This window comes from Melanostigma gelatinosum, assembly GCF_949748355.1.
Source record: "Melanostigma gelatinosum genome assembly, chromosome: 17".
Taxonomy (NCBI): domain Eukaryota; kingdom Metazoa; phylum Chordata; class Actinopteri; order Perciformes; family Zoarcidae; genus Melanostigma; species Melanostigma gelatinosum.
The window spans coordinates 23519029-23539839 of record NC_136650.1 but is presented as its reverse complement, the minus strand read 5'-3'; the positions used below and the strand labels follow the sequence as shown (position 1 = coordinate 23539839).

Here is a 20811-nt window from a genome sequence, read left to right as displayed (position 1 = left end):
GGACGGGTCGGAAGAGCTTAAGGACGGGTCGGTAGAACTTAAGGACGGAAGGGTCGGTAGAGCTTAAGGACGGGTCGGTAGAACTTAAGGACGGTCGGTAGAGCTTAAGGACGGGTCGGTAGAACTTAAGGACGGAAGGGTCGGTAGAGCTTAAGGAAGGGTCGGTAGAACTTAAGGACGGTCGGTAGAGCTTAAGGACGGGTCGGTAGAACTTAAGGACGGAAGGGTCGGTAGAGCTTAAGGACGGGTCGGTAGAACTTAAGGACGGTCGGTAGAGCTTAAGGACGGGTCGATTGAACTTAAGGACGGACGGGTCGGAAGAGCTTAAGGACGGGTCGGTAGAACTTAAGGACCAGACCAGCATTGGTTAGTTAGTGGAATGTCAGAACTGAAGGTCTAGTATATTCTGTATTTGAATAAAAACAAGTTGTTGATATGTAGAATTGATTATTGATTCATTGTGTCTGTCAGCCTTTGCCTGAGTCGGAGGACGAGGTGGGTCTGATGGCGTATCGGACTCGGTCCAAGCGTCCTCTACGTGACGTCCCGCTCGGCCGGCTGGAGGCGGAGCTCCGAGCTCCCGACATCACACCTGACATGTACGAGTCCAGCTCCGCCCACGAGGACAGGGACTGGACCGATTGGCTGAGAGGCCTGATGACGTCAGACATGGAGAACGAAGGTGTGCGTGCGTGGCTCACCCTGATGCTGTGTGAACACTACGAGCAACACTGCCACCTCTTTCTTTCTGTGTCATACACTTTGTTCTGTGTCACTCTACCAGAGGAGTGTGATGATGAAGATGATCCAGAGTACAACTTCCTGGCCGACACCGATGAACCCGATGTGGAGGATTACCGTGACGACAAGGCTGTCCGCATCACCAGTCAGTGTGCACATCCTCATGTGATAGTCATTGTTTTTAAACATGTTAGATCAGTTAATACTGACGGTCTGTCGTGGTGTTTGTCCTGCAGAGAAGGAGGTGACTGAGCTGATGGAGGAGCTGTTTGAAACGGTGAGTCTCTCCAGTCTTCACGCAGGATGGGCTTAGCTTAGCATAAAGACTGGAAACAGATGGAAACAGCTAGCCTGGCTCTGTCCAGAGGTAACAAAATCCATCTGCCAGCATCTCTAATGCTCACTGATAAACAGTCAGTAGAACTTAAGGAACGGTCGGTAGAGCTTCAGGGCGACTCGTCCCTTTCACGCACCTTCAGCTGCTGGTGTTTGTGTTTCAGTTGAAAGAAGACATGGTGGCGGGACAGGAAGTGGAAGATGAAGGCCACGAGGAAGATGAGGAGCCTCAGGAGGAGTGTGTTCAAACGCACACACCTCAGGAGCAGCACGACTTGTATGTAACACACAGCAACACAATAACACAACAACCAACACACACCGACCCTCTCTGCTTTCATCACAGAGGACCGGGAGACGAGGAGGACGAACCAATCACAGAGCTGCGTATGGTGAGGCAGCAGGTGGCGTTTATGAGGAAGAGACGGCGGCTCGGACTGACACACTCCAACACACACAACCCAGAGCTGGACACACTGAAGCTGAGCGGACAGCAGAGGAGCCGCCTGCAGCAGCAGCTCCAACAGGTACTAATACTTGTGTGTACATGTAGAACAAGTACACACTAGTTTGTGTGTATATGTGTGTGTGTGTGTGTCACTCTACCAGTGTGTGTGTGTGTGTGTGTATATATGTATATATATATATATATATATATATATATATATATATATATATACATGTATCTCATGTCCTCTTGATGGCTGGTTGCATACATGAGGTTAAAGCACTCATAATGATATGAGTGTTATTAGTACAGCAGCACATCATTACTGTAGAACATGATGAAGGTGGATCATGATGAGAACAGAGAGAATCACACACTATTGATCTTCACTGCTTCAGTTGATTGAATTGTCTGATGATGAATAATACACACACACACACTGATCCGCCCACACACACACATTCACACTGCTAGTTCTACATGTGATCTACACACACATGTACATACACACATACAGTACATGATGCATGAGGCATACAGCACATATGTCCTCATATTAATGAGTATCAGTTAGATCCTCGTTGGGCTTGTTTTTATTATTATTCTGAAGAGTTGAGATCATTATTGTCGCTGTAGATCTCATTGGATGATGCATCATGAAGTCTACTGCCAGCAGCACATAAAGACATGTCATGTGATTGGTTGGGCTGATGAGGCATTAAAATGAGCCGATTCATTTCCAACACTGACGCATTGAACGTGTCTGATGTGTTGCCGTGCTTCTTGTCTCGTCCTCAGCGGTGCCGCTGTTATATTTTGCTGTGATTACGGTCTTGAATTCCTCATATGCGTTCATGATCATCTCCTGCTCGTCAGCGGAGAACAAAGAGGCTCTTTCTTTGACTTTATTTGCTATTATACTGTTATAACGACAGTTCGTTATAACAGTTATAATGAAAATCGTGGTTTCGGTGATCGGCGCTTCTCTGCGAATCGCCATCTTAACGTGGTGGAGGAGTTTGAGTGGTTCAGTGATCCTGGGAGCTATGTTGTCCGGGGCATTAGCCCCTGGTAGGTTCTCCCAAGGCAAACCGGTTTCAGGGGAGAGCAGGGCACCCTCCCGGAGCCAGACCCAGGAGGGGAGCTCGTAGGCGAGCATCTGGTGGCCGGGCCTTCGCCCATGGGGCCCGGTCGGGCTCAGTCCGAAGCAACACCATGGAGCAGCCACCCTGTGGACCCACCACCCGCAGGGACAAGCATCGGGGTCGGGTACAATGCAGACCGGGCGGCGGGTCAGGCCGGAGGCCTGGGCGAGCCGATCGCCACAGCATAGACTAGCTCTACGGACGTGGAACTTCACCTCGCTAGCGGGGAAAGAGCCGGAGCTGGTGCAGGAGGTGGAGCGATACCAGCTAGTTATAGTTGGACTCACCTCCACACACAGCGCTGGCTCTGGAACCAAGCTCCTGGAGAGGGGTTGGACTTTGTCCTTTTCGGGAGTTGCCCAAGGTGAGAGGCGCCGGGCGGGAGTGGGGAGACTCACGAGCCCCCGGCTGAGCGCCGCTGTGTTGGAGTTCTCCCCGGAGAACGAGAGGGGCGCCTACGGGTTGCGGGGAGCAAGGCTCTGACCGTGGTTTGTGCTTATGCACCAACAGCAGTTCGGAGTATCCGGCCTTCTTGGAGTCGGTGGGAGGGGTCCTGGAAAGGGTGCTGCCTACCGACTCCATAGTTTTCCTGGGGAACTTCAACGCTCACGTGAGCAATGACGGAGAAACCTGGCGGGGGGTGATTGGGAGGAACGGCTTGCCCGATCTGAACCCGAATGGTGTTTCGTTATTGGACTTCTGTGCTTGCCAAGGTTTGGCCATAACGAACACCATGTTCGAACATAAGGTGGCTCATAAGTGTACCTGGTACCAGAACACCGTAGGCCGGAGATCAATGATCGACTTTGTAATCGTATCATTTGATTTGCGGCCGTATGTCTTGGACACTCTGGTGAAGAGAGGAGCAGAGCTGTCAACTGATCACCACCTGGTGGTGAGTTGGATCAGATGGCAGGGGAACCGGTTGGAAAGACCCGGCAAGCCCAAACGTGTAGTGAGGGTGAACTGGGAACATCTGGAGGAGGACCCTGTCCGGGAGGTCTTTAACTTCCACCTCCGGAAGAACTTCTCACACATCCCGAGGGAGGTTGGGGACACGGAATCCGAATGGGCCATGTTCAAAGCCTCTATTGTGGACGCGGCCACTAGGAGCTGTGGCCGGAAGGTCATCGGTGCCTGTCGTGGCGGCAACCCGAGAACCCGGTGGTGGACACCGGAGGTGAGGGAAGCCGTCAAGCTGAAGGAGACCTTCAAGGCCTGGTTGGTTCTCATCAGGGGGGGGGGGACTGCTGACCCGGACGGGGGACATCGTCGGGCGGTGGAAAGAGCACTTTGACGAACTCCTAAACCCGACCAACATGTCCTCTGCAGAGGAGGCAGCACCTGAGGATCTAGGGGGGGCTCACCCATATCCCTGGCAGAGGTCGCTGAGGTAGTTAAAAAGCTCCTTGGTGACAAGGCGCCGGGGGTGGATGAGAGCCGCCCTGAGATGCTGAATGCGCTGGACATAGTTGGGCTGTCCTGGCTGACACGCCTCTTCAGTGTCGCATGGGGGTCGGGATCAGTGCCCATGGAATGGCAGACCGGGGTGGTGGTTCCCATCTTCAAAAAGGGGAACCGAAGAGTGTGCTCAAATTACCGGGGTATCACACTACTCAGCCTCCCGGGGAAGACTTATACCAGGGTGCTGGAAAGGAGGCTCCGACCGCTTGTCGAACCTCAGATTCAAGAGGAGCAATGTGGATTCCGTTCCGGCCGTGGACCAGTGGACCAGCTCTTTACCCTCGCAAGACTACTGGAGGGGTTCTGGGAGTTTGCCCAACCAGTCTACATGTCCTTTGTGGACTTGGAGAAGGCTTTCGACCAGGTCCCTCTGGGGTTCTTGTGGGGGGTGCTGCGGGAGTATGGGGTGCCGGACCCATTACAATGGCCGATCCGGTCTCTGTACGACTGAAGTAGGAGCTGTGTCCGCATTCTCAGCAATAAGTCAGACACGTTCCCGGTGGGTGTTGCCTCCGCCAGGGCTGCCCTTTGTCACCGGTCCTGTTCGTGACTTTCATGGACATATCTAGGCGCAGCCTGGGGGCGGAGAACGTCAGATTCGGGGGTCTCTGGATCGCCTCTCTGCTGTTTGCAGATGATGTGGTCCTGTTAGCCTCCTCGGATCGTGACCTCCAGCATTCACTGGGGCGCTTTGCAGCCGGGTGTGAAGCGGCGGGGATGAGAGTTAGCACCTCCACATCTGAGGCCATGGTTCTCTGCCAGAAACGGGTGGATTGCTCCCTCCAGGTGGGGATGGAGTGCCTACCTCAAGCGAAGGAGTTCAAGTATCTCGGGGTCTTGTTGACGAGTGAGGGTAAGATGGAGCAGGAGATGGACAGGCGGATCAGTGCGGCTGCAGCAGTAAAGCAGGCGCTGCACCGGACCGTCTTGGTGAAGAGGGAAAGCTGTCAATTTACCACTCGGTCTACGTTCCTACCCACACCTGTGGTCACAAACTCTGGGTCGTGACTGAAAGGACGAGGCCGCGGCTACAAGCGGCCCAAATGAGCTTCCTCCGTAGGGTGGTCGGGGTCAGGAGCTCGGTCATCAGGAGGGAGCTTGGAGTCGAGCCGCTACTCCTTCGCGTCGAAAGGAGTCAGCTGAGGTGGTTCAGCATCTAATCAGGATGCCTCCTGGACGCCTCCCAATGGAGGTTTTCCAGGCACGTCCAACTGGGAAGAGACCCGGGGAAGACCCAGAACACGCTGGATGGATTACATCTCCCAGCTGGCCTGGGAATGCCTCGGGATCCCCCACAATGAGCTGGAACATGTTGCCGGTGAGAGGGAGGTCTGGGTCGGCCTGCTGGACCTGCTGCCACCGCGACCCGACCCCGGATAAGAGGAGGGAAATGGATGGATGAATAGATGGACGCTTCCCCCTTTAAAAGTAGGACGGGCACGCGCAATTATCCTGATTGTCTGGTTCGAATTAACGAGGCTGTTTGAGAGGATCAGCCTCGGAGAAACCGAGATTGTCTGACTTCAATCATCGGGTTAATTTAAGCTGCTAATAGGACATTTGATCGACTTAGTTGAACCACGTACGAGGAACGGGGCCCTGATGTGTTTAAAGTGTTTACACCAAATGTTGTTGACCTTTTGTTCCTATAGCAGTACTTTCAAAATAAAAGTGCACAATACACTACTTTTGAATTAATTATTGAACTTTGTGATTAAAAATTGTAATCGTTGCCCAGCACTATAAATATATATATATAAATACAAATACTTTCTCCGTCTCTCAGCACGTCCAGCTGCTGACTCAGATTCACCTGCTGAGTTCACCTGTAGTCAAACTGAAGAGTGAAGCTGAGACCAGCAGACAGTTCCTGGTAACACACACACGCTGACTGGTCTCACACACACACACTCACACACACACTCTCACACACACGCACACACACACACACACTCTCGCTCTCGCTCTCGCTCTCGCTCTCTCTCTCGCACGCACGCACGCACGCACACCCCCTGACTGGCCTCACACACATGCTGACTGGTCTCACACACACACACTCACACGCACACTCTCACACACACACTCTCTCTCTCTCTCTCTCTCTCTCTCTCTCTCTCTCTCTCTCTCTCTCTCTCTCTCTCTCTCTCTCTCTCTCTCTCTCTCTCTCTCTCTCTCTCTCTCTCTCTCTCTCTCTCTCTCTCTCTCTCTCTCGCACGCACACCCCCTGACTGGCCTCACACACACCCTGACTGGTCTCTCTCACACACACACACACACACTGACTGGTCTCTCACACACACACACACCCTGACTGGTCTCACACACACACACACACGCACACACACACACTGACTGGTCTCACACACACACACACACTGACTGGTCTCACACACACACACACACTGACTGGTCTCACACACACACACACACACTGACTGGTCTCACACACACACACTGACTGGTCTCACACACACACACACACACTGACTGGTCTCACACACACACACACACTGACTGGTCTCACACACACACACTGACTGGTCTCACACACACACACCCACCCTGACTGGTCTCACACACACACACACACACACACACACACCCTGACTGGTCTCACACACACACACACGCACACACACCCTGACTGGTCTCCGTGTCTCCTCAGTTTGAGTTGGACCTGTTGGCTCAGAGAGGAGAACTCTTGATGTCTTCAGGACATCCTGGTTTCTGCAGCGTCTTCAGAGCCTCCAACCTAAAGGGGGCGCTGCTGCTGCTGGAGGAGCTGCAGGAGACCCCCATCAGATACCAGCAGCAGGTCCACCCACCGGACTCCAGAGGACACAGTGAGTCCACCTGCTCTCACTTTCCATCCATCCATACATCCATACATCCATACATACATACATAAAAAAACAACAACAAGAGGATGACAAGAACAGTGGGATAAAAGCCAGCAAACATCCTATAGTCAGTGCACCTCTATGCTGACATTCACCCTAAACACATTTAAACACACGGATCGGGAGCGAGCGAAGGACTTTGAAAGTTAGCAGAAACATTAACGTGAGACAACATCCGGTTTCTTCCGACGAACATCCGGTTTTCAGAATAAGATGCCAACAAAGTATGAATTATATTCACATTAAGTATGAAACATGCTGCCTGCATCTCGTGAACCAAATGTTATTGCCCTTTTGTTCATATAGCAGTACTTTCAAAATAAAAGTGCTCAATACATTTTTAATCTGTAAAAATTGTAATCGTGAAAAAAAAATGTAATCGTTGCCCAGCACTAATATATACATATATATTTATATAAAAACTGTTGTAGAACCCACTTTAAAACAACTGTGTGTGTGCGTGTGTGTGTGCGTGTGCGTGCGTGTGCGTGCGTGCGTGCGTAGTGCGGCGTTTCCCCGTCCTCCCAGCTGAACTCTCCTGGATCTTCTCCACTCGTCTGGTCTTCCTTTACCCAGAGCTGCTGTCCTCTGCTAGTCTGGACCCAGACCTCTATTGCCCCCGCAGGACCGCTGCTTTCACTGCAGCTGAGGACTGGTACTACACACACACACACTCTCACACACACACGCACACACACACACACACACACACAGAGACGCACTCACACCATTACGTTACAGTCATTCAGCAGACACAGTTTTGGGGTGAAGTGTGTCGCTCAAGGACACATCGACGTGTGATTGGCGGAGTCACCAGTGAGTGACAGCAGCATAGATGTATTGACCATGTCCGTGTGTGTGTGTCCTCAGCCTCCTGGTTCTGGGCCTCAGGAACATGGAGGGCTCACGTGACCCTACTAAGCTGGTGTCTCAGTTCCTGGTGAGGAAGACTCTGGTCCAGGTCCGCCGGAGAATCCTGCACTGCTGTAGACCTGGTTCACCGGACAACGTCGTCAAGGTAACGCTGGACTCTGCTGGACTCTGCTGGACTCTGTTGGTCTCTGCTGGACTCTGTTGGTCTCTGCTGGACTCTGTTGGTGTCTGCTGGACTCTGTTGGTCTCTGTTGGACTCTGCTAGACTCTGTTGGTCTCTGCTGGTCTCTGCTGGTCTCAATGTGACCTGATGTCCTCTGCAGGCCTTCAGGTATCAGCGGGTCCTGTGGCCGATGCTGGTGTCCTGCCGGCAAGTGGACCCGGCAGAGCGGCGCCCCCCAGTGGAGAGAGAGGAGGAGGCCATGCCCCTGTGGCTGCTGGTACGTCACTTCTTGTTGGTCTTTCACATGAAAAGCCTAGATATAAAAACTGATGTTTTGAACCTTAATTTAACTCTCGACTCGTGTATTTTATTTTGAAGTGGATCCTGTTTGTTGTGCTATCAAGTTTTCTTTATCGTCTGAAACATTTTTATTGTGAAGCTTCATCAACAAACAAAGTCAAAATAAAACCATAACAATCTTATTGTTAATAAATAAACTGCCCCCCCCCCCCCCACCTCAAAGAGGAGCCTTCCTGCCATCTACACCGCCATCAAAGACTATACCAGCCCGTCTGGCTCCGCCTCCAAGGCCCCACCCCCCTGTCAGACTCACCTAACCCTCCTCCGCTCCTCCTGTGACACCTACAGCTTCCCCCCCGGCACCAGGTACCCCCCCCGCCTCCCCAAACGTCTAGACTTCAGACGCATCGGCTTTGTGCTGCAGCAGCCCCTCCCTGACAGACAGACAGGCTCCTCCCCCGTCTCTGACAGACAGACAGGCTCCTCCCCCCTCCCTCACAGACAGACATGCTCCTCCCCTCCTCGAGTCCTCCTCCGTCGCCTCCTGAACAGGACCGACACCCCTGCTGACATCAGTACCGCCTCATCTGTCTCCATGACGATCAGAGAGCGAATCAGACGCCACTATCAGACCCTCACCAGCCTGAGGAGGAAGTCTTCACCTGAAGAACTGAATGGGGGAGGAACCAGGAGCCATGAAGAGGCTGTAACTCCTCCCACTGAAGGCCACGCCCCGGATTATATAACCAGGACCAATGCTGAAAAGGAGGAGGAGAGCGAGGTCCTCCTGGTTCTCTCTGACTCTTCACCCAACTCAACAGGAAGTGAGGAGGCAGAGTCAGAGAGGGAACAGGAAGTGACATCGACGCCATGCACAGCCGATAATGATGATGATGATGAGTCCTTCCTCCTGCTGCAGGTCTGAAGTGTTTTAGATTTCATATTTTATACACGTCTATAAAAAACACATTCATGACACTGTCTGTGTGCAGGAGGCTTCAGGTGATGAAGACGATCAGAGACAGACTGAGGATGACGAGGTGTTTGCTGAGGACTATCTGCTCAGAGTGAGACCCGTCTGGTTCAGTAACTGTGTGTGTGTCGGTGGATGCCGTCTGTCCTGACTTCCTGTTTCTTGACTTCCTGTTACCTGTCCAGGTGTGTGAGGCGGTCCAGCTGTCCCCGGGCGTCCCTGACCAGCTGCTCCAGGTTCTGAACCGGTGGTCCTCGTCCTCAGCAGAGCTTCTGTTCGGAGGTCTGAGTCGAGTTCTTCGTCCGTGGCCTCAGCTGCTCAGAGACTTCGCCGCCTTCCTGAACCGCCAACAGGCTCGCCGCTGTGGGCTGGTGGGTGACATCGCTGTGACATCATCGCTGTGACATCACGGTGCTCCACAGACCCTCACTCTTCTTCTGTGGTTTTGTTCCTCAGCTGACGGAGCAGCGGCTGTTTGAACGCAGCCGGAGGTTTCTACGGCGACTGGGGCGGAGCCTGGGAGAAGACTCCTCCCCCTTCTGGCAGGTGGTGTCGGTGCTGCAGGGAAGCTCCACCCCCTCACCTGAGGACATGGTCAAGGTGTTTCTCTCTCCGTTTGGATCAGAAGGTTGAGTTTGAACTGAAGAATCGAAATGTTAAATAAATCTTCTCAGATCTCGTCTCTCCTCAGACGACACACACACCTGCACCGGGAATTCTGGGAGTTCTTCCAGCAGCTTCACGGCTCAGAAACGGACTTCGTGTCCCAGAATCCTCCTCTCCATGGCAACGGGAAGAGAGTGGCGTGTCGGGAGTCAAAGGAGGCGGAGTCAGAGCAACCGGTCTGCGCCAAAAACATGTCGATGACGTCGACGGGAGAGAAAGTGGTGGAGTGGACACGGTGAGAGACCGAGAGACAGACTTGTCTCCTGGTGAATGGACTCCTTCTCTCTAACCTCTAACTCTTCCTGTAGTGAGGCGGACCGCTCCATCCTGACAGCCTGTCAGCAGAGAGGAGCCAATAGGAAGACATTCAGACAGGTCTCCTCCCACCTGGGGAACAAGACCGCCCAACAGGTGAGAGGGGGAGGGGCTTCAGCTTCTTCTTCTGTAAACATTAATGTTAATTAATATCCCTCCAGGTGAGAGGGGGCGGGGCTTCAGCTTCTTCTTCTGTAAACATTAATATGTTAATTAATATTCAAACAGGTGAGCCTCCGGTTCTCAGACCTGGTGAATCTCTTCCACTCCGCCAACCTCCAGAAGTCCACTTCCTGTTCCTCAGAGGACTGAACGCAGGCCCAATCACGGTGGAGAGCTGACACTCTAGAGGCGTCCTACATCAGGACGTTTGATCCCATTAGAACCTTCACCCAGAACCACTGGAGGGTTCAGGGGGTGTGGTCTCGCGGAGTCACTGTGAGGACAGGGGGTGTGGCCTCAGTGAGTCAGGGGACGGAGTCACTGTGAGGACAAATGACATTTGAATCATTTAGTTTCCAGTTATTTTATTTGACAGAGTGGATGTTTACAGATATTATTTATGTTTGTTAAAGAAAACAAAGATTAAAAACCACTAATATTCCTGAGTGTCAGTCTTCCCATGATCCACCAGGGCTGAACACTCCCATGATTCCTAGCGGCCTTAATGAATGTGTTAGTGATGATTTTATAGATTTTATTCATGTTGAATGTGAATGAATAAAGCATTGTTACGTGTTTCTGTCATTTTATTTATTTAGATACAAAAACACAATTTTATATATATAATCAATGATGGAACCATTTTACAACTTGTCTTGTTGTCGTAACTACTTTTAATACTTTTTATTCATGTCATGTATAAGTAATGATTTTCAATTTATCTTGCATATAAATATAATTTATTATTTGTCTTAAAAATTCTTTCTTACATTTTGTACAATCACACTGTTATTCGTTCATTAAACGACATCGTACATCCAAAACTCCAGTAAAAAGCCCGGTGAGAAGAGATAAGGATTGAGAAATGAAAAACATGGCACCTTGCCCTGACTTCCAGTTTACCAGCTTCAATTTCCACCACACAGCCAAACACAATGACTTCAGCCCTCAGAGACGCGTCGTCTTCCAGTCTGGCCAGCAGTTTCTCCAGGGTGAACCCCTTCCTGGGCATCACGACATCGCGCCCCCTCAGACAGGAAGTGGGACAGAGGTGTGTGTATATAACGTTATATATATGTGTGTGTGTATATATATATATGAGTGTATATATATATATATATACATATATATATATATACATATATATATATATATACATATATATATATATATACATATATATATATACATATATATATGTATATATATATATATGTATATATATATATACATATATATATGTATATATATATATATGGATATATATATATACATATAGGTACCAATGAACGGCTCTAGACCAATTAGAGAGCGTGTTGACGTCCCGCCCTTCATGTGACAGCTGGCGGGATGGTCAAGTTTCACAGGTGGGAACCGGAAGCAGTAATCCTGCCTTCACAGTAAAAGCATCAGATAATCGCGGACGTATCTAAATACTCAAGCGGGACAAAGATGCGCCGCAAGACTAGTTTATGGCCTCACATACCTCTCATACCCAGAAAGACTCGCCAGCCTCAACTTGCCAACACTAGAATTTCGACGCCAACGAGCCGACATGGTTCAAACATTTAAGATACTGAAAGGAATCGACGGCGTACAGTCTGACAGATGTTATGTATGTGGCAATAGTATGTTCACGAAATCCCTTAGCACCACGACGAGAGACCACGACCTGAAACTACAGGTACAACACCAGCCTGGTCCACGGAAACCTTTCTTTGCAAGCAGAACAACACCGGTATGGAACAGCCTGAGTCAAGAACCAGTCAGTGCCTCCTCAGTTTACGCATTCAAGACCAGCCTAGGGAGAGAATGGCAACATCATCAAAGCCTACACCAATACATATTCTCCTACTAGTTCACCGTACAGTCTCACGTATTGCGTTAATACAATTAACAAACCTTGAGACTCAACGAATTTCGGATGAGGATCAAGCCACCACCTTGGTAAAGGGTCTCACTACTCTAACGGGTATATAAATGAGAGCCACTACGCAAGAGTTAAATGTGACGTTGCATTTGAGAGGTTAATCATTTTTTCACTGTTGAACTTTAACTCAGCTCGACACGGACACGTCTTTTATTATGGAATCTGTGACCGGAAGCGTGACTCGCGCGGACCCCTATGACCGTGAGTGTCGCGCGGAGGTTCAGTGTTCATCGGTCACGGTCTACTAAACATCTCCCATCATTCCTCGTTTCTTTCCAACATGGCGGCCGCCATCCGCCTCCTTCCCGCCGCCGTCACGCTCGCGCTGTTGTCTTGTTTTCCCTCCGCGGTGTCCTCGCGCAGAGACGTGCTTGAGCTCGGTGACGCGGACTTCGACTACCTGTCAACGGGGCACGAGACCATGCTGGTGAAATTCTACGCTCCATGGTAACGGTTAGCTTAACATAGCTAACGTTAGCTCATGAGCAGATATTACCGTGTTGTTATATTGTGATGTAATAATGGCGGACATTCATCCTCTCCTCCACTCATCCCTCTGTCCTTCCTTTCCTTACCTCCCCTCCTTTGTTTCCCCCATCCTCTGTTTCCCTCCTTCCTTTCTCCCCTCATTTCTTCCTCCCTCCCTTCCTTCCCTTCCTTCCTCTCCTCTCAGGTGTGGTCATTGTAAGAAATTAGCTCCAGAGTTTGACAAAGCAGCAACGAGACTGAAGGGAAGCGTCCAGCTGGCCAAGGTAACATCTTCATCACCTTCATCATCTTCATCAAACCTGTCTCACAGAGTGTTGACGTTAACAATAAGTCTGTCAATACATACAATCCTGTCTCACCTGTCTCTTCCTGTCTAAGGTGGACTGTACAGCTCACTCAGAGACCTGTGGTCGTTTCGGGGTCTCTGGTTACCCGACCCTGAAGATCTTCAGGAACGGAAGAGACTCCGCCCCCTACGACGGACCTCGTAGCGCAGGTAAACAAAGAAACAAACTCAAACAAACAAAGAAACAAACATGTTTATTGAACAGGTGTGTATGTGTGTTCAGATGGGATCTATCACTACATGAAGAAGCAGACCGGACCAGACTCAGTTCACCTGAAGACTGAAGAAGACCTCCAGACCTTCATCACCCACTACGATGCCAGTGTCGTAGGTTGGTCACGTGTTATTCCTACGTTATGTCACCTGACACGCTGTCACATGATGTCACCTGACTTAACGTGGCGTTTGATGTCAAGTTACTTTATGTGACATTACTTCGCTTTCATTATGAAGTTACCTGTTGTATCATAACAAGCTAGAAGCTAAGTCATGCTATGCTACCTAGCGCCTCCTGTGTGGTTCTATGACCTGTGTGTTTCTGTGTCTCAGGTGTGTTTTCAGGTGCAGATGGAGCTCATCTGTCAGAGTTCCTGAGAGCTGCAGCTCTGCTGAGAGAACAGTTCAGATTCGCTCACACTGCAGATCTGAAGCTGGGGGAGAAACACGGAGTAAAGTCAGAGTGAGTAGAAACACTGATCCTCATGGACTTCTTCAGCAGGTGCAACCTGATCAGAACCTCAAGCAAAGCTCTACTTGTATCAGGTGACGAGGATGTAAGTTGCACCTGCTGAAGAAGGACTTGAGATGTGGCTGAAAGCTCCAGGAATGGCTCAGTAAGCTGGAGTTGCTCTGTCACGTTGCTCTGTGTCGCCGCTCTGTCAGGTTGCTTTGTCACGTTACTATATGAAGTTACTTTGTGTTGCTTTACTTCATGTTACAGGGCAGCACATTTGTTCATGTGAATTGATGTTATATTTTTGATTTATTTTTCAGGGGTGTGTTGTTGTTCAGACCTCCCAGACTGTCCAATAAGTTTGAGGAGAATGTCGTGGTCTTTCAAGATTTCCTGACCATCGGGTCTCTGAGACGCTTTATCAGAGATAACATGTAAGACTCTCATTCGCTTCAATATAGTTTGATCACAGCAGCATCTAGTGGCTAATACAGGAACTGCTTGTCTCTCTCTCTACCTGTCGGTCTGCAGTTATGGTCTCTGTCCTCACATGACTGTGGAGAACAGAGATAGTCTGAGAGTTCGTGACCTGCTGACAGCGTACTACGACCTGGACTTCCATCGCAACATCCGCGGGTCCAACTATTGGAGAAACAGGTAACGCGCATGCACAGGTAACGCGCATGCACAGGTAACGCGCATGCACAGGTAACTCGCATGCACAGGTAACACGCATGCACAGGTAACGCGCATGCACAGATAACGCGCATGCACAGGTAAACGCGTACACAATCTCGACCACCCTTGTGTCTCGTTGCCAGGGTGATGAAGATGGCGTCTACATTTTCTAGGCGTGGCCTGACATTCTCTGTAGCCAATAAGAAGGACTTCCTGTTTGAGCTGGAGGATGACTTCGGCCTCGGGACATCAGACGGGGGGGAGCTGCCGTTCGTCACCATCCGGACCAAACTGGGCCACAAGTACACCATGAGAGAGGAGTTCACGTACGTAACCAGGCCAAACCAGGCTAATGTAATATACCACGTGTTGGGCCAATCAGATCTGTGATGACTCTTTTACATGATGTTTCAGTACTCAGGTTATTGATTGTTGTCTCTGTGTTTCAGGAGAGATGGTCAGTCTTTGGAGAGGTTTCTAGACGATTATTTTGCAGGTCGACTGAAACGTTACATTAAGTCTGAACCGGTACCTGAGAGAAACACGGCTGCTGTGAAGGTGAGAATAAGACTTTTATCCTGATATGATCAGCATCTCTCAGGTCTGATTTCTAACTCTCTGACCCTCTGACTCTCTGACCCTCTGACTCTCTGACTCTTTGACCCTCCTACTCTTTGACTCTTTGACCCTCTGACTCTTTGACCCTCTGAGTCTCTGACCCTCTGACTCTCTGACCCTCTGACTCTGACTCTTTGACCCTCTGACTCTTTGACTCTTTGACCATCTGACTCTTTGACCATCTGACTCTTTGACCATCTGACTCTTTGACTCTCTGACTCTCTGACTCTTTGACCCTCTGACCCTCTGACCATCTGACTCTTTGACCCTCCTACTCTTTGACTCTGACCCTCTGACTCTTTGACCCTCCTACTCTTTGACTCTCTGACCCTCTGACTCTCTGACCCTCTGACTCTTTGACCCTCCTACTCTTTGACTCTCTGACCCTCTGACTCTCTGACTCTTTGACCCTCTAACCCTCTGACCCTCTGACCATCTGACTCTTTGACCATCTGACTCTTTGACCATCTGACTCTTTGACTCTTTGACCATCTGACTCTTTGACCATCTGACTCTTTGACCATCTGACTCTTTGACCCTCTGAGTCTCTGACCCTCTGACTCTCTGACCCTCTGACTCTGACTCTTTGACCCTCTGACTCTTTGACTCTTTGACCATCTGACTCTTTGACCATCTGACTCTTTGACCATCTGACTCTTTGACTCTCTGACTCTCTGACTCTTTGACCCTCTGACCATCTGACTCTTTGACCCTCCTACTCTTTGACTCTGACCCTCTGACTCTTTGACCCTCCTACTCTTTGACTCTCTGACCCTCTGACTCTCTGACCCTCTGACTCTTTGACCCTCCTACTCTTTGACTCTCTGACCCTCTGACTCTCTGACTCTTTGACCCTCTAACCCTCTGACCCTCTGACCATCTGACTCTTTGACCATCTGACTCTTTGACCATCTGACTCTTTGACTCTTTGACCATCTGACTCTTTGACCATCTGACTCTTTGACCATCTGACTCTTTGACCCTCTGACTCTTTGACCCTCTGACTCTTTGACCATCTGACTCTTTGACCATCTGACTCTTTGACCCTCTGACTCTTTGACCATCTGACCCTCTGACTCTTTGACCCTCCTACTCTTTGACTCTCTGACCCTCTGACTCTCTGACTCTTTGACCCTCCTACTCTTTGACTCTCTGACCCTCTGACTCTCTGACCCTCTGACTCTCTGACTCTTTGACTCTCTGACCATCTGACTCTTTGACCATCTGACTCTTTGACCCTCTGACTCTTTGACCATCTGACTCTTTGACCATCTGACTCTTTGACCCTCTGACTCTTTGACCCTCTGACTCTTTGACCATCTGACTCTTTGACCATCTGACTCTTTGACCATCTGACTCTTTGACCATCTGACTCTTTGACCATCTGACCCTCTTGACTCTTTGACCCCCTGACCTTTGACTCTCTGACCTTGCAGGTGGTTGTTGCAGAGTCTTTTGATGACGTCGTCAATGATCGAGAGAAAGATGTTCTGATCCAGTTTTACTCTCGGTCCTGTTCACACTGCAAGAAACTGGAGCCGGTCTACAGAGAGCTTGCTGAGACAGTAGGTCATCATCATCATCATCATCAGAACATCTCTGTAGGACCACATGTCCCATCAGCCCTGTTACTTCTTTATTGTAACTAAACACTGAGGATATCCAGTGGTTTAGGGTTCTAGTGGCTCCAGTGGTTCTAGTAATCCATGATATTCTCAGGACCAGAGTCCAGAAGCTCCTCTTCTGGTCCTGGTCTCCGTGATGTAACGAGGACTCGTCTCCGGTCTCCGTGATGTAACGAGGACTCGTCTCCGGTCTCCGTGATGTAACGAGGACTCGTCTCCGGTCTCCGTGATGTAACGAGGACTCGTCTCCGGTCTCCGTGATGTAACGAGGACTCGTCTCCGGTCTCCGTGATGTAACGAGGACTCGTCTCCGGTCTCCGTGATGTAACGAGGACTCGTCTCCGTGATGTAACGAGGACTCGTCTCCGTGATGTAACGAGGACTCGTCTCCGTGATGTAACGAGGACTCGTCTCCGTGATGTAACGAGGACTCGTCTCCGTGATGTAACGAGGACTCGTCTCCGGTCTCCGTGATGTAACGAGGACTCGTCTCCGTGATGTAACGAGGACCCGTCTCTGGTCTTCGTGATGTAACGAGGACTCGTCTCTGGTCTCCGTGATGTAACGAGGACTCGTCTCTGGTCTCCGTGATGTAACGAGGACTCGTCTCTGGTCTCCGTGATGTAACGAGGACTCGTCTCTGGTCTTCGTGATGTAACGAGGACTCGTCTCTGTCTTCGTGATGTAACGAGGACTCGTCTCTGTCTTCGTGATGTAACGAGGACTCGTCTCTGGTCTCCGTGATGTAACGAGGACTCGTCTCTGGTCTCCATGTCTTTATGTCTTTGTGTCTCCATGTCTTTGTGTTTGCATGATGGAACGAGAACTTGTCTCTGGTCTCCATGTCTTTGTCTTCTGGTCTCTGGTCTTCGTGATGTAACGAGGACTCTTCTCTGTCCTCAGCTGTCATCTGATCCAAACATCGTCATCGCCAAGATGAACGCCGCCGACAACGACGTCCCGCTGGGATACGACGTCCAGGGGTGAGAGCGGTTTACAGCTGGACAGGGATCAGGTCTTCATTCTGGTCTCTCTGAGGGATCAGGTCTTCATTCTGGTCTCTCTGAGGGATCAGGTCTTCATTCTGGTCTCTCTGAGGGATCAGGTCTTCATTCTGGTATCTGTGTCTCTGCAGTTATCCCACCATGTATTTTGCTCCAGTGGGGAAGAAGGACGAGCCCATCAGATACGAGGTGAACACACACTAGCTGTAGCTGGGTCTCAGTTCAGGGGCTGCATCCTTCGGAGGACCCAGCGTTCGCGGTCTACGTGGGCGGGACCGCGAAGGCTAGACCGCGTGTGGTCTCCGAAATGAGACGGCCTACGCTACAGAGGACTTCCTGTTTGCGTCAACAGCTGTTCCCGTCCCCTAAAATCCCTGCTTCTATCTATCTGTGTGTATGTGTATATGTACATATATATTTATTAATGGCTCTTTGTGTTCACGACTCGTTTTGTCTTCAGGGGGGTCGAGAGCTCAGAGACTTCCTGAAGTTCCTGAAAAGCGAGGCGAGTCACCGCCTGGTTGTCGGCGGATTGAAGACTGAACTCTGACAGGTTTTCATCCAACCAGCTGGTCAGGACCTGAAACGGTCCAATCAGATTCCTCCGCTATCATGGTGCCATCGGTGACATCACCGATCTGCCTGCTGAATGGTTTTTTTAAATATATTTGTTTCTGTTTGGAGATGTTTACGTGATGGACTTAGGGGTCTTTTGAAAGGCATTCTGGGAAACATAGTAAAACCAGGAGTACGACAGAGTTTAACAAATCTGATAATAATTGATCAGTTTATCTTACTTTTTCAAATCAGGTGATTTGTTTGTATTTGTGAGAAGTTAGTTTGGGCTTTTTACAGTGTAAAAATAAACAGCGTCGTCTAGCGCAGCGGTTCCCAAACACCGGGCCGCGGACCGGTACCAAATGATCCACGGCCCGGTACCGGTCGCACAGAAAGAATAAATATTATATTATTTCCGTTTTATTGATTATAAGAGTATGAAAGAAGTTTTATTTTGAAAAATTACCGGATTCTCTCCCAATTTCATCCGCCTGTGGCTCTTGACATGCCAAGACGCTCGTCTCTGTCACGTGATACGCTACCTCAAAAATTAAACCCGCAAACTAGCGAAAATGAGTAAAACACTTTTGGAGCGCTTCTTTGCAAAGAGGAAAGGCCACTAAGGAGACAGAAGAAGAGCTACAAGAAAGCTTCATCTAACAGACATCAGGAGTCTGATTAAATAGCAGGAGTGATTCTGACCCGCTAAACCCGCTCTGCAGAACATGTGTCCACAGAAGATCAGCTGCTGGAGATTGTAAATGACGGCGGCCGTTTGAGACAACAACTCTGCTGGTGTTTGATTAAAATCAAGGCTGAATATCCTGAGATCACCACTAAAGCACTGAACACCCTGCTTCCACTTCACACATCCTCTCTGTGAAGCAGGATGTTCTGCAGTGACGGCAATCTAAACTAAACGGAGTAGATAAACTACAGACTGGACATGAGGAACAGACTGCTGGTGTCATTGTCTCCCGTGACCCCAGATGGACCGTCTCGTTGCAGAGAAACAAGCTCAGCGCTCCACTGATTCGGCCTTATTGTGAGCTGTATTTTTTATGCATTTTATATTTGTTTTCATGCTGATCGGATCATTTTATTTCGTCGTGTTTCACACCTTGAAGGCCGATCCGTGAAAATATTGTCTTTCATGAAACCGGTCCGTGGTGCAGAAAAGGTTGAGGACCACTGGTTTAGAGGACGTTCATCAAACGATCAATCAATAAATATATCTTTATTTCTTGGTTGTTTCATCATGTTTTTATTCAGATAAATTGATTTCATTGCGTGTTTTTTTTATTCATATAAATGGGTTTCATTGCGTGTATTTTATTTATATAAATGGGTTTCATTGCGTGTATTTTATTTATATAAATGGGTTTCATTGCGTGTATTTTATTTATATAAATGGGTTTCATTGCGTGTATTTTATTTATATAAATGGGTTTCATTGCGTGTATTTTATTTATATAAATGGGTTTCATTGCGTGTATTTTATTTATATAAATGGGTTTCATTGCGTGTATTTTATTTATATAAATGGGTTTCATTGCGTGTATTTTATTTATATAAATGGGTTTCATTGCGTGTATTTTATTTATATAAATGTGTTTCATTGCGTGTATTTTATTTATATAAATGTGTTTCATTGCGTGTATTTTATTTATATAAATGTGTTTCATTGCGTGTATTTTATTTATATAAATGTGTTTCATTGAGTTTTTTATTCATATTAATTGGTTTCATTGCATGTTTTTTATTTATAATAATTGATTTCATATTTTTGTGTATTTTAATATTGGCAGAGCTTCTTTGTATATTTAGTATTTAATACAACTTCATGATTTAATATCATAATAAAGTTTTAATCTTAAATCTGTGATTCTTCTGAACTTATTATGTGACGATATTTTTTCCTATTAAAATAATAAATATCACAACGAACAAAACTAAATTATACTTCATTAAATCTAGAAGTGTAAATATAACATGAATACACACTTAAATCAATAAAACGTGATAAACATGTTAAAGTGTCTTCAGTGAGAAGTATTTCTAATAAATACTGTATAAATGTATATTATATTTATTATCGAAATCCTTAAATATGTTTTTAACACAAACTAAACTAACAATCTATAATATACTAAAATATATATACAATATAATATACTGTAATATACAATATATATATATCAATATATATTAATATAATTGATATTAATATGTATAATATATTAAGATTTAATGTAATGTTATATATTAGAATATAATATATATTAATAATAATAGAAAGACAATCATGGACCATCTTGTTGGTTTTCATAGAAGGCTGATCTTAGTTTTAAGTCATTGATTCTATTAGTGGATGCGCCTGTCAATCATATCGAATCCTCTTAGC

The 20811-nt window shown here is 48.3% G+C and overlaps 2 protein-coding genes across 5 annotated transcripts in view; both read left to right on the top strand.

The window, feature by feature from the left end:
• gon4la (gon-4 like a) overlaps positions 1-11062 on the top strand; it is a 15885-nt gene extending 4823 nt beyond the window's left edge. The window contains exons 10-26 of one of the 3 annotated variants that reach the window (XM_079288195.1): positions 472-682; positions 785-886; positions 978-1018; positions 1242-1354; positions 1424-1604; positions 5921-6007; positions 6800-6977; positions 7539-7689; positions 7905-8052; positions 8231-8347; positions 8594-9289; positions 9363-9437; positions 9529-9714; positions 9800-9943; positions 10018-10244; positions 10318-10420; positions 10553-11062. In XM_079288195.1, coding sequence (XP_079144321.1) covers positions 472-682; positions 785-886; positions 978-1018; positions 1242-1354; positions 1424-1604; positions 5921-6007; positions 6800-6977; positions 7539-7689; positions 7905-8052; positions 8231-8347; positions 8594-9289; positions 9363-9437; positions 9529-9714; positions 9800-9943; positions 10018-10244; positions 10318-10420; positions 10553-10636 — 2844 coding nt within the window. In that variant the 3' untranslated portion in view covers positions 10637-11062. The remainder of the gene's footprint in view (positions 1-471; positions 683-784; positions 887-977; positions 1019-1241; positions 1355-1423; positions 1605-5920; positions 6008-6799; positions 6978-7538; positions 7690-7904; positions 8053-8230; positions 8348-8593; positions 9290-9362; positions 9438-9528; positions 9715-9799; positions 9944-10017; positions 10245-10317; positions 10421-10552) is intronic. The other 2 variants (XM_079288196.1, XM_079288197.1) reach the window with 2 other exon arrangements.
• Positions 11063-12696: 1634 nt separating this feature from the next.
• On the top strand, positions 12697-20133 carry LOC306791472 (protein disulfide-isomerase A3-like; the record flags this gene model as incomplete). Of its 2 annotated transcripts, XM_079288203.1 has the most annotated exons (13): positions 12697-12863; positions 13090-13168; positions 13284-13401; positions 13475-13582; positions 13801-13930; positions 14245-14358; positions 14456-14581; positions 14746-14928; positions 15052-15160; positions 16657-16785; positions 17749-17828; positions 17981-18038; positions 18310-20133. In XM_079288203.1, the coding sequence occupies 13 exons, from the start codon at positions 12697-12699 to the stop codon at positions 18397-18399; spliced, it is 1491 nt and encodes a 496-aa protein (XP_079144329.1). In that variant the 3' UTR covers positions 18400-20133. The 2 variants fall into 2 exon arrangements, 1 of the variants encoding a protein (XP_079144329.1); XR_013772751.1 differs by lacking the exon at positions 18310-20133 and having other exon boundaries at positions 16657-16789; positions 17981-18001.
• Between the last annotated feature and the right edge of the window lie 678 nt (positions 20134-20811).